The 13,844-nt window shown below is 42.2% G+C and overlaps 1 protein-coding gene across 15 annotated transcripts in view; it reads right to left on the reverse strand.

Annotated features, from left to right (window-relative positions):
* The window catches only part of ARHGAP26 (Rho GTPase activating protein 26), a 451,561-nt gene that overhangs the window by 150,488 nt on the left and 287,229 nt on the right, over window positions 1-13,844 (reverse strand). For all 15 annotated transcript variants that reach the window (XR_012382106.1, XR_012382105.1, XM_073905517.1 and 12 more), the window contains exon 17: window positions 12,448-12,553. Coding sequence is in view for 13 of the 15 variants with exons in the window: in XM_073905517.1 (XP_073761618.1) it covers window positions 12,448-12,553 (106 nt within the window). In the remaining 2 variants the exon portion in view is untranslated. The remainder of the gene's footprint in view (window positions 1-12,447; window positions 12,554-13,844) is intronic.

Genomic DNA, 13,844 nt, shown 5'->3' on the forward strand with positions numbered 1-13,844 from the left:
GATGGGCCTATTCATGTCCGGAGTCACAGTTCATTAATGACATGACAAGGAAAGGATAATCTAGGCTTAGCCAACAATTTCCGCTTCATTAACTGTCTGGCTAGGGCCAGGTAGCAAGATCCTGTGAGACAGTCCAACTATTTTGGAAGAAAAATCTTGTATCTGGGCAGTATGCTAAGCAGGTTAAGTGGCAGTTCTAGTGAGAAGGGAAGTATAATTCTAAAAGAAGCAAAATGTCAAGGTTATCTCTCAAAAGAACAAGAAAACCTGATTAGCCAGCTAGACAGAGAGGCATGCTTGAAACGGAAAACTGCCATTTGCCTGGTGACTTGAGGGAATGTGTTTAAATGGTCCAGTTCTGGGAGTTGATGCATCGAGCTAGCACCTGGACTCCATCAAACTCCACTGGGATGACCCTGGGTCTAGGGCACAACTGAAGACATGCTCTGAAAGGACGCCCAAGGCTTTTATGAAGTGCCAGCTCATGCAGAAAGCAAACTACGCATTCTGAGGAACTGAGCAATGTAACCAGGTATTAAAGAAATACCCGAATGCTCTGTTTGCTGTGTTTATCATTATGATGGTCCCATCTTCAATATAACAATGCATAACAGGGTCTCCAGGGAACATACAAGATCCACCAAAGAATTAATATTTGTGCCAAGGCCTGAAGCTTTCAATATATAATAGGAAATCTCTAAGGCAAAAAACTGTGTTTCAGCAAACACAACAAACACCTGGTATTTTTATCTGCCTGGCATCCTTTGAATAATGGCATCCAGTTTTCCTCAGATTGCCCCTCTCCTGTTACATGTGGCCCTACCAAGAATGTCAGTTGAGAACCCCACTACTGCCTCACCAGAGAAGTGGGTGCATTACTCAAGAGAAGCTATTACAACTCTCTTTAACTAGGAATGTTGACCTGCAGTGGAATCCCAAGAGGATAAAGGTGGTCAGAGCTGAGACATTCCAAAGGTAGTGCTCCAAAGGGGCTACACATGAGTTCCCTGGTTATTTTCCACCTCTTATTTTATTTATTATTCAGCAAATATTTATGAGTGCCTCTTACTATGTACAAAGCACTGTTCTAGATGCTAAGGATACAACAGCACAGAAACAGAAATCTCCAACTTGAGGAGTCTACATTTCAGGGAGAAGAAAACAACAATAAACAAGTCAAAAAGAGTATATTAAACAGTGATACATGCTATGGAAAAAATTAAGCAATGCTAGTGGGTAGGGAGCACAAGGGCTGGCAGTTACAATCTTAGAGCAAGACCTCACCGAGGAGGGGAAGAAAGGGAGGGCAGATCGGGGCTAAGGACTGAAGGGCTGAGCCATGGGGTACAGCAAACAGGACTAAAAAGGAGCAGCCAGGAGGAAGGAGGAAAACCAGGAGAATGTGGTATCCTGGAAGCCAAATGAAGAAAGCATTTCAAGGAAAGAGGGAGTGAGAAACTGTGAAAACCTTCAGAATGATCAGAGAAGGGAAGTCTGAAGCTGATTTAGCAACACCAACATGACACTTTTCAGGGGAGGAGTGGGTGTAAAAGCCCAAGTGGAGTAGGTTTGAGAGAGGATTTGGGAACAGCAACACAGACAACTATCTGAGAGATTCTGCTGAGAAGAGCAAGAAGAAATGGCAGGGGGGAGGGGATATCTAGAAGGAGATGCGAGATCAAGAAAGGTTGTCTTTTTTTTTTAAGATTTTATTTATTTATTTAAGAGAGAGAGCACGAGTGGGTGGTAGAGGAGCAGAAGGAGAAGCAGATTCCCTGCTGAGCAGGGAGCCTGATGTGGGGCTCGATCCCGGGACCCCAGGATCATGACCCAAAGGCAGACGCTTAACCAACTGAGCCACCCAGGTGCCTTCAAGAAAGGTTTTTATTGTTTTTGTTTTTCATTTGTAAAGGATCACAGAAATCAGAACTTGTGAATTTTGATATCTGTCTCAACAGAGAAAGTCTCAACACAGACTGAAAAGTTGATCATGTAGGAGACAGGGGGAAAAACTGTTGGAGCCAAGTCCTTATTGATGCAATCAGGAATCAGCTCTAGTGCCCCAGGGCAGGGAACGCCTTTAGGTAGAAGCATGGGACTGTTCCTCTAGCACACATGGATGAAAGGTAGAAACACAGACATGAGTGTGGTAGATTCTGGAAGTTCTCCTGATTACATTTATTTCCTGAGTGAAATAAGCAAGATCTGAGACAATCTACAAGAGTAAGAGGGAATGGCATAAGAACATGTAGCAGGATACCAGGCACATAAAGGCCCTTGAAGTTGCTTTCCAGTGTCCAATGGTTCAACTCTACATTCAATTATGTGATCAACCCAGAAGACTCCCAATAAATTCCATTCTTTTTTTATTAGCCACAGTTGACTTCTGTTGTTTACAACCAATGACCTAATATACCAACTCTGTCTTGAGGCCTAGGGTTATCCATGTTCTCACTGAAAGTCCAACTTTTAGGGGCACCCGGGTGGCTCAGTCGGTTCAGCATCAAACTCTTGATTTCAGCTCAGGTCGTGATCTCAGGGTTTTGCAATCAAGCCCTGCATCAGGCTCCACGCTCAGTGTAGAGTCTGCTTGAGATTCTCTTTCTCCCTCCCTCTGCCTCTGCCCCTCCCCCTGACCCCACTCACACACTTTGTAAATAAAATCTTTAAAAAAAAAAAGTCTGACTTTTATAAAATAGAGATCCTATTTTATCAAGTCCTGTACACTCCTAAATGCATAGGAAGACCAGCTTCCGATATACCAATAAGCCCAACAATTTGAGTTCCTCTCCCAGAACAAAGAAATAATGATTTACATTTACAATACCAAATTGGAAACACTAAAGCAGTATGCTAAACTACTTAAAAACATGTCCACTCATGTGAGAAAGCAGAAAAGACAGATACCAAAATTCAAATCCCCTGACGATTTCTTCAAACCCTTTTTTGAGTTAAGCTGCAATAGTGTCTACCAAGACAGAATGAAGATGAATACACATAAAACTTCTCTGAGAATGTAGATTAATACTTCAATACAGACTTCACTAACTCAGGGAGGGAAATCCACATCAAGAGTGCACTACAGGGTAACCTGGAGGCACAGAGAACCGTTTTTACAGTGGATGGCAATGTTTAATCTGGGAACGGCATCTGAGAGGGCAGGCAAACTGAGTAAGAATGAAGGAAAGTCAGACTCTCCCACAAAGAGAAACATTTTGAAGATCACAAAGATGAGTGGAAATTTCCAGACCACGCAGACTAAGATGAGTCTTCATGATATAACGTGTCATCCCCTCCAGGAAATTAATAGTTATTAAACTGCAGCACAGACAGCTGCTTCTGAGATGAAATCAGCCTTGCAACACTAAGAAGCAGGAGGGTGAAGGTGAGTAGTTGCTAACCTTCCAAAGAAGTCAGCCCCACACAGCTTCTTCCAAACAGGTGCACTGCGCTCTACAGGGCATTTGACTCATGAAGAGCCCTGAATACTCACAAGGAAGTGTGAAGCTTGGTGTAAGATATGACCTGAAAGCAGGTATTAATGGGCTCTTTCTCCCAGATGACCCTGCGCTGGCATATCCCTTGCTAGGAAGGGTGAGAGCAATGGTCAACCCTTTGGCCAAATGCACACAGACTGCCAAGAAAACAAAACTAGAGCAAAAATAAACACATGCACACACAAAAATCCAAGTGGATAAGAGCTGTGTGTGCTATGTTGTCACCATCAAGCCCTAAGGTTTTTGCTCACCAATAATGGAACTATGAAGAAAGTCCCATCCCCTGAAAAGAATGACTTGTTTTGGCTTAATCGCTTGAACAATTCTCCTATTTTCCCTCACTTTACAAGGCACGGCTCCATGATCCTCCTTCCCCCACCCCCCAATTCCTCAAACAGATTATAAAAGCTGACAATTATGGAGGGTGTCCTATATGCCAGACACTCTTCTAAGAGCTCTATGTGGATTAATTCCTTTAATCCTCACAACAACCCCGAGAGGGCAGGTGCTATTGCTGTCTCTAGGTTTCCCAGAAAGAAGAGTAAAATAGGTGAAGGCTTCTATACCTTACTTCTCTATGCTTTACTAGGGGGTTCGCAGGGGGAGTGAGGCAGAGAAGCTAGCCACCACCTGGTTCAAGCACCGGCACTTGCTTCATCTCTTGGGACCATCTCGTGAGCGGCTACGGACTGCTGTCTGGAATGCCCAGCTCCTACCCCCATTAGTCAAAGGTTTCCCCTCAGAGTCTTTAAAATATCCCCTTGCTTCCAGGTTGTGCATGCATTGATGCCACTCGGTGTCATGCCTCCCTGGGGTGGGAGGGCAGAGGCAGGAGGCACCCGGTCTGGGCATGAGGCGACAAGCTGCCCGGCTGCACCTGCATGAAGCAAGGTGCAGGCTATACCCGGTTCCCGCAGTGCTGGCTGACATACACCCAGGACAAGCCAAGAGAATCTCATGTGCTAACTGAGAAGTTTCTGATAGCATTATTTGAGCTCCGTTTTCACATGAGGAGACTCAGGCATAGAGAAATAATTCACGTGAGGTTATAGAAGGGACAAGGGCAAGACCAGGCGGTCTGGCTCCAGAAATGGTCTCTTAATCACTGTGCTCTCAATGATGAGCTTCGACTACGCAGAAGTCTGCCGGCTGCCTCAAATGCAGCTGCCAGGCGTGAGCCACAGGAGTTGTGAAGAACTGGTTAGGAAACCAGCTGGTATTAAGAAAACAAGTATTCCAGATAATGCTCACCATTCAGTGCAAAGAGGACACAATGGGAGTGAATCCATCACTGCTGTGCCGCCAAAGAGAGAATTTAACAAAACCAATCGCGGGCCTAATGCCTAAGAAAGACAGCTCATCAGAGCAGAAATAAATGAAATGGGGACTAAAAGGGCAACAGACAAGATCGAGGAAACAAAGAGCTGGCTTTTTTGAAAAGATAAACAAAACAGATGAAACTTTAGCTAGATTCACCAAGAAGAAAAAGAAAGATGACTCAAATTCGGGAACGAAAGAGACTTAAAAAGAAAGGAAATAAAGGAAAAAGAAAAGAAAGAGAGAAAGAAAGAAATCTGGCTCTGCTAAAAGTTAGCAAAGAAGAAACAAAGTCATGTCCGTGTTAATACCCTCGCTTTGATAACACCCCACAATAAATGGGGGCAGCCACTGAGAAAGGAGAAGATAGTGTCTTTCTCTTTGCTCCTCCTGGCATTTGAGAGGGGAAACTCCGTGGCTGACTCTGGGGTCAGAAGAGGAAGAGGTACATCAGAGAACAGGAAAGTCATTGAAAACATTAACCCAACAGAAGTGGAACAACTCATTGCAAACAGGAGACCCAAATCAAAGGCACTCCAAGACTGCTGAGCACTAACAGCTTGAAGCCAAGAATTTCCCCTTGCAGAATGCATGTTTCTTAGGCTGTGAAGGATTTAGTTCTTTGAATTCAGAAATTAGATTTTTTTTTTACAGCAAAAATCTAAACTGAACTTGTATCTTTCCTTCTCCTAACCCTAAAGTTTGAAAGGTCATAGAACAGAGAAATTTTTGAGTTGAAAAGTAAGTGAAGGTCTGGCAGCTAAGTAAGGATTGAGCTCTAATTTTGTCTACATTTCCATTAATTTAAAGTGCTAAGTTGCCTGTTTGCTTTAAAATATGTGGTTCTCCTCTTTGCAGTATCCCTTTAAATAGATTTTCCTTTCCCTGTGCCAAAAATAGCTAGAGAAGGTCCTTTGAGAATCCCATTCTTAGTCTTAAAAAAATAAATTCTCCTCCCTAGCCCATACACATAAACAGGCCTGGAAGCACTCTTCCTAACTTCTTCCAGGGACCTCTAATTTATCAGAAATAATAAATATTTCAGGAGAAAAACATAGCTGGTCAGGGAAGTGATTCTCCCAGCCCATTTCTGCTTGTTCATTAATTATGCGATCACCCAATATCTAGCCCCTCTTTTGGGATTAGCAAATAGGAGGGCCAGGTGCTGAAAATCCAAATGCCTACCCCATGGCCAGGCAGGTAGGGGGGTGGGGGACACAAAAGAGGTAGACCACACACAAGGGACAACAAGGACAGCTAGGATTTAGTGCACTGAAGAAGGCACACCCAGGGGGTTAGGGTGTGGCCTCTACCCAGTTGCAGCCAACTGTGAGCAAAGAGATCTAAATTTTTTTCAAGTAAAATCACCCCCATTAAAAATGTTAGAAATCTGTCCAAATTTTAAAAATGGCAACATGTGGAACAACAATTCCAAACAGAATGCATGTATGTACTACTCTGGTTGGACACCCTTGTTTGCAACCTCTAAGTAAGAAACAAAAGATAAAGGAAGACAGACTGCCTGTCCCGTGGGAGTTTACGACCTAGTAGGATTAAGAAGATAGACACTTGATCAACTGTCCCATAAGGTGGAATGTGATACCTGTTAAAAGGGAGAAATAAGCAAAGGCTATGGGAGCTGAGGAAAGCGAGAGCGCCCCTTGAGGCAGAAAGGATTCTTGTGGTCAATGACATCTGAGCTGGGGCTAAAGAATGAGGTAGACTTTGCCAGGCAGAGACTGGGGAGGGACCATTCCAGACAGAGGAAAATGAATTGCACAAGGTATAAAGAGGGAGTTGGAAAGAGAATGTTTGAGAAATGGTCAAGAGACTCTTCATGCTTCTACTTGACGAATATTCATTGAGTGTCTACGTGAGCCACACAGCAGGGATGCAGAGGTGATCATGAAGGGACAGAAGATGAGGCTGCTATGCGTGAGAAGGTCCAGTCCAGACAAGGTGTTAGAGGCCGTACCCTGAGTTTTATCTTCAGAGCAATGGGAAAGTTTCCTTTGAATTTTTTTTAAGCAAGGGAATCACATGTTGAGATCTGCAGTGTTCCAAGTTCCCCGGCTGCAGAGCATGCATTCTGTGGACTGGAAGGGAGCCAGAGAGAGCTGGGAGGAGGCCTTTGCAAGCAGTTTGGGAAAGAGAGAATACCAGCTTGGACTAGGGGGCTGGGGAGATGCAAGAGGTAGAAAGGGGTTAAAATCACCAGAACTATCAGTTCAGGGTAGGATTCAGTGAGTTAGAAGCCAAATGGGACTAGAGAATGTGGTCAGCATGGCTCCATGGGGGTATGAGGGCACACCACCAGTGGCCCAGCAGCCAAGCAATTCTGTACCAGCAGCAGCGGGTATCTAGTGGTTACTAGAGAGAAGGAAGGTTTAGGAGCCAGGGTGTGTGGCCGAGGGAATATTGCCAGAGAAGCTCACAGGAGCTTTCCATTTTAGAAAGTGATCATCTCAAAAGCACTATTTTCTTTTAAATGTGCTTTGTAAAATTCCACAGCTATTTTGCTTGGACTAGTCTTGAGGGCAAGGAAATAACTAGCTCTTCTCATGTTCAAAAGTTTGTCACTAAATTAAATCCTAGCCTTTAGACTTGGGATGGGGGAAGAAGGAATATTAGAATATCCATAAGATATATGTTAATGCCAAGTATCCATGCCCACTTCCTTTTATTTTGACCCTCTCTTAAGAACTTCGAAGAATGCTAGTTAACCATCACGGTCCATCCTCCTTGGTGCCAAGGCCTAGCAATGACTTTCTTTATAACCACAGGCATTTGTAAATGAACCCAATTCACTCTCCTTCTGATCATTAAGGAAATATGAATACATCCTTCTTAATTGGCAGGAATGCCTGGAAGTACTCATACTCCAGTCACAGAAAGGTGTAAACAGCCAAGCCGCTAGATGCTTAACTCTTGATAACTTGTGACAATGGAGTCTACATATTTTGATAAGGTCTCACTGGTATGCCAAGCATTTGCCCCAAATCATTTTATGATTTCTGCAATATACAGAATTTTGTCATTTTTACAAAGCCACAACAAGTAACAGATCATCCAAACAGACATGAGACGACTGGGTAATGAAAAGAACAATAGGAGTCAGTAAGTGGGAATGAGACTAAAGTTGATTTTGCCCTCCTCATTTCTCTCTCACCTTCCACCCCACAAATCTTAGAATTTTAGTGTATGTGTGCCCATACTCAGATGTATTCCTCTTCCCTCCCAAATTGGCTTATCTGTCCCATATGTCTTAATCGAGTTAGCACACCACATGAAGATCATTCAATAGATCTAATGCTCTCCATTGAATCTTATTTTATCAAGACTATTTGCCGTAAGCATTAGGCACTGCCTACTCAGATCTTTTATACTGATATCCAGGCCTCCCACCAATGGCCCAGGGAAGTCCTGTTTGGTGTAAAAAATCATGGTGGCCCCATTCCCCTTGTTGGAGATTGTGTCAAACCAGTAAGATGTGATGGGAAGTCTGGAGAACTTCTGGGAAAAATATCATCAGAGCCCTTAAAAAGAGAAGCAAAGAAAAAACAATGCTTTTACTGCCTCTGGACAACCACAAATGTGCAAGGATGCAACACAACATCTTATGACACTGACCTAGACAGCACAGTGATGCTGGCTGTGAGCAACACCATAGAAATAACCTGAGTACTTCATGAGCCAAGAAATTAACCAACCCTTAGGGCTGATTCTGTGTAATGAGAAACAGATTCCTTTATTGTTTAAGCCATTTTGAATTGGATTTTCTGTTTCTTACAGCCCAGAGCATCCTAAAGGATACAATACCTCTTTGTGGAAGCAAGAAAAGGGCTCTACCACTTTCACAACATCCTAGCAACAAAGGAATAGTTACTTCAAAAAAAGAAGAGACTAAGATTGATTTCTCAATAAGTGTTTTGGGAAAACCAGCTGTGAAAAGGTATTTTTAATAGCCACTCCTGATGTATGGAGAGTCCTTTGAAATCCTCCCAATGCAGCATAAACACTGTAATAAAATGATGATGAGTCACTATGAATGGTATGTGTGGGGATATGCAACATACTTGGAGTCATAATATGTAAACATTAGGAAACTACCATGAAATTTGTCTTTATTATTCATCTACTCTTATTTCTTTCTACAATTATAATATTGGGAATTTTTTGTCTTCTCCACTCCTTTTACCTGATGAAAACGCAGAATGCAGAATCACATGATTAGAAGGGAACTCAGAAAACTGAGGTTGAGAGAGGTTGACTAATTTCCACAAGATCCCGGAGCTAGCTGGGGACCATTTTATTATTAAAAATGCTTTATGCAAAATAAAAAAAAATGTTTTATGCATGATTTTAAAACAAAACCATTTGCTGAACACTCAATTTAATGCAAAGTCAAACTATAAGGATATGGGAAATCAAAACTGGATTTTTTTTTTGATTATGAAATCTCCTTTTTGAATTCACTGCTTTGAGCTTCTTTGTCCTACTTCTATTACCTTCCTAAATCCCAATCCTTTCCACTCAAAATCATTTCTCTCTCCTAGAAAATCCCTGCATATGGCCCATTCTCTTGACCAGTTCTCAAAAGACTTTGCATCATAATTACCTGGGAAATAAACCAGACATGCAGATTCCCAAGGAGAGGCCAATTTAGTAGAGCAGGGGTGGGGTCCCCCAATATTAATTGTAAACAAACATCCCAGGTGAGTCTAGCTGTGCTTTGAGGCACATGACTCCAGATTGTATACTAGATTCCAGGATCCAAATAGAAAACATCTAATTATTATAGTAGATTTAAGCTGGAACAACAAAAATATGTGCATAGTTGCCTATAATTTTTATGTTCCCTCGGAGGTCTGAAACAAACCCAAGAGCTCTGTGATTTGGATGCACCCTGGTAATCATTTGCTTGGAGGCTTTGAGATTTTAGCCTTTTCCTCTAAGACCGTTTTCCCTCTGAATGCATTTCTACTTGGGATTAAATATAAAATGTCTTAACTCTCTCTCCACAGCTAAAAGAAATCAATTTTAGAAAGTGTTTCAAAAGAGCACTTTAAAAATTGCACAATACAAAGTATCTTCTCTTTGAACCAGACGATAGAGATGCACAGGGCATACAGGATAGGTAATGAGAGCAGTGAACATGGGTTTTCCAGCAGATCTAGCCCTGAAATCAAAACTTAGGAAGGAAGTTGACCATTAAGTAAGTGGACCAGAGGAACAATAGCTCAGGCGTATCAGAGAGTAAATCTGAAACTGAGAAAACTGGAATCAGACAAACCCCTTATCCCAAGTTAACCATCCCTTCCTGGTCAATTTTAAAATAGGACAGTGCTGTAAATGAGAATATAGCATTTAAATGGAACCTTAGAACTCCTCTGGGTGCCAAAGCATTTTTTCAGAACTAAATAAATACTCCTTACTGGAATGAGCAATGCTCATTTATACCCATCTCCTCCAAGACACTTTTAATTCCGATCTTCTGAGACCAAGAACACAGCCTACTGAGAATTTAAGTCTGTGTGTTATAACATCGGCTCTGACCAAGTCACCCCTAGATTCCTTAAGGATTAAATGAACAAAGAAATGCCACATAACCTCATAGAATCAAAGAAAATTATTGTGATTGTGAATCAAAGACAAGACATAATGCTCCATAAATGCTATACTATAAGCATACCATAAGTAACTCAGCAACAAAGTTGATTTAAATTTGTTAGAAGGCAAAAAGTCAAGGTCACAGCTGTCACTTGCATATTCCAGTTGTACTCCTCGTTAGGTTAGGGACAAAGATGAACTGAATTTAATGGGGTTTGGAACACAGGTGGACAAGAGGGAGAAAATGAACCATCCCCCAAGAGATAAACAGGCTCAAGTGTTTAAGATCTACCTTAACAGTTTTCGATGTTTTTTTAAAATCTTTTTCTCCCCCCTTTTAAGATTCCTAACAATCTCAGGGCACTTTACAAATGGGAAGATGCAGTAGTGAGTCCGCTGGATCACCGTTTACTCTTGGTCATGCTCAGTCCAGTTAAGCTCTCATCACAATTTCACATATTGGAAAGCCCACTGCTCTCAGCTAGTTCCGAGGCCTTCTCCTCCAGCTGCTCCCAGGAGGCTCAAAGCCTAGTGGCCATAACAGAGCAGCCATCGAGCATCTCCACACACACTTGGCCGGAGTATGTACCCAGAACTTCCTCTGTTTCAGTAAAGGCCCTTCAAATGTGCAAAGTTTTGTAACTAAGATCTAAACCAGCTTTTCTATTGAACAAATGCCGGACTGAGTTGTGTGGAATCGGCACCAAACTGTCATCTCAGAGCATCTGGAGTCACTTTTTTAACCCAGTTCTCATTATTTTAAACACACTTCATCAGGATTCTTTGACATTTTTTGGGCATTCCCCTTGTAAGCTTGCATGTTCTCTGCTATGCTTAATTGTTTCTGAACATGCAGTCCCAATACCGCATGGCAAGAAAGACATTTGACCAATAACAGAGCAATCCTTGACTCTGCCTAATTGCTTCTGACCAACATGCTAAACACACTTGCTTCTTCATAATTAAGATCTGTGGAAATCTTTATGGTAACACATATACTCTCTCTCCACAAGGCAGTATCAACATGCTTGGTAGAAATATGAAAACAAACCATCATAACCTTCCTCAGCTGACTATCAACTTATCCCAAAGAAATGACTTAATGGCGTGAGCCAAGTGTGGGTAAGGACCAAATGCATAACACATCAATCAGTTCCATAGAACGTACGGCTTAACGGTTTAAGTTAACTGTTACATTCTGTCCTTTTTTTATACTCCAGTCTCCAATCAAGAACATTCATCCAAGTCAATGGAAGGTTAGAAGGTACATATATGTAGTCACTGACACAGCAAGGGAAGTCAGGAAGGCCATTCCCAAAACGGTCCAGCAATAGTAAATAAACAAAAATTCAAAACCATTCCAAGAGTAAATATTCTTTGCAGGACAATCAGGCCCCATGCTGAATGCCTTGCTTATCTCAGAGGGCAAGCAGGCATTTGTCAAAGATAGTTTCTTTATTCCCTAGGCTTTAACACAGGTAACTTTTAAAAGCATTGACACTGTAGATAAATAAAGGGGCCCCTACTATCCAAATCTGACTGATGAAGAAATTAAGGTCCATGGCTTGTCCAGGGCTCACTGAGTGGCTTGTTAAGAACACAGTCAACTCTAGAACCCAGGCCTCTTTCCTACAAATCCCAGGTCTGTAAACCCACAACATATTCCTATTTGTCTCTGATCATCAAAAGAACACACAACTCCTGAAAACTGGGCTTAGTGACCTGGTTATCAAGGAGGACATATTCCTGTTTGCCCTTGGTCATCACAAGAGCAAAAGCCCCCTGAAATCTCTGCCAGGTGGCCTGGTATCTTGGGCGCTTCCCCAGCCTCCTCTGTAAGGAGTGTGGCATTTACTGCTGTTACCCACTGCAGTTAACATTTCACACATTTCTTTCCTAAGCCTCCAGCACTCCTGATGCAATAGTGGGAGAGGGAAACCTGAGCAGAACCGAGACCAGCTTTAATGCTAAGACATGAACTTTCCAGGAGTGAGAAGAGGGTAGCATTCAGTCTTAAACCTACTTTGCCAAGTGGTTCATAAGCAGCTGTAACATCTGCCTATTTTTCTCTGGGAGCCGATGAACAAGGCTGTGGATTTCAGAGACCCGAGACTCCTGGTTTTCCAACTCTGCAAAGGAAGGAAGAAGGTAATATTTGATCAGTGTCACAGCCAAATCAGATTACAAAACAAAATCAAAGGAAACCAAAGGTTGGGCACTAACAGAGGATTTCTCAAAGGTTTAAGAGCCTGTTCTATGGACTCCTGGCTAGATCTAGAAGTGTTTTAAATGGTACTTTCTGTAACAGTTCATTAAAAAAAATGACTGTCAAAAAATTCAAGCCAAAATGATGACGGGAAGAAATGGAGCCAGTCAACTGCACGCTCAGAGCAGACAGAAACTTGGGAGCAGCCGGCTTCCTAGAACAACGGTTTCATTTCAAGGAAGGAAGGAACTTTATGGGCACTTATCAAATGATAAACAAATTGTACATGAACAACCTTACAAGGGTCTCAAATATCAAAACAACGTCTCAAGACAGCATCCAACAAATCAAAGGCAATGTCCAGTCATTCTCAAATCATGTGACACCCAACCAGCCTGGCGGAAGAAAGAAATGGCTGATAAAATATGTAAATCTTTCCGCCCACCTGCCACCTCAATCAAACCCTGCCATGGCTTGGTTGAATTTGGGTAAGTGGCTTCACTTTCCTGGGAGATAGACTGAGAGTGCTCACCACACCTATTTTTAGGACTGATGTGAGGTTTAATTAGAGAATGGTTGCTATGGGTTTGGAATTTCTCTGAGAAAGAAATCACATAAACACGATCTTCACTCCCAGCTTTCTCTCAAGTCTTTCTCCTTCCTCTTTTAAGGAGACAACTCTGAGAAGATAAGGCCACCAGAACATTAGGTACTACTAAATTGGGCCAGTAGTAGCTACCAGGACAAACAAACTTTGAAGGCTTAAAGGAAGCAGGGAGAGGCACAGAGACTATTGACATAATAGCACTGTGGAGATTCATGCCAGATTTAAATCTGATAGAGAATCTTACTGCCCCTTACAGGAGGCCTACCCCACGTAGACAGATTCCAGTATACTTAGGGTAGCTTGCACCTCAATCCCTATGTATTTTAATACCAGTAATATGACGCAAGGGACCTGGATGATATAGCTGAAGAATGATCATAAGCTGTAAATGGAAGCCATGATGGAAAGAGGGCTAGGAAGTTATATAAATGGTGTCACATTCAAGGAAACACTTCCAATGCTCAATTTAGGTAATGTGCAAAGTCTGATTCATTCTGCAAAATGCTACTCCAGGGCTGGGAAAAAACCCAAGGAATTAGAACTCCAATAATCAGAATTAGAAAGGCAAACTTGCTTTTCTTTCCTCCCCCCACCCCAAAAACACACT

Source organism: Callorhinus ursinus, unplaced genomic scaffold (assembly GCF_003265705.2).
Source record: "Callorhinus ursinus isolate GAN/ISIS: 27379988/994484 unplaced genomic scaffold, GSC_fseal_2.0 scaffold23, whole genome shotgun sequence".
Lineage (NCBI taxonomy): Eukaryota > Metazoa > Chordata > Mammalia > Carnivora > Otariidae > Callorhinus > Callorhinus ursinus.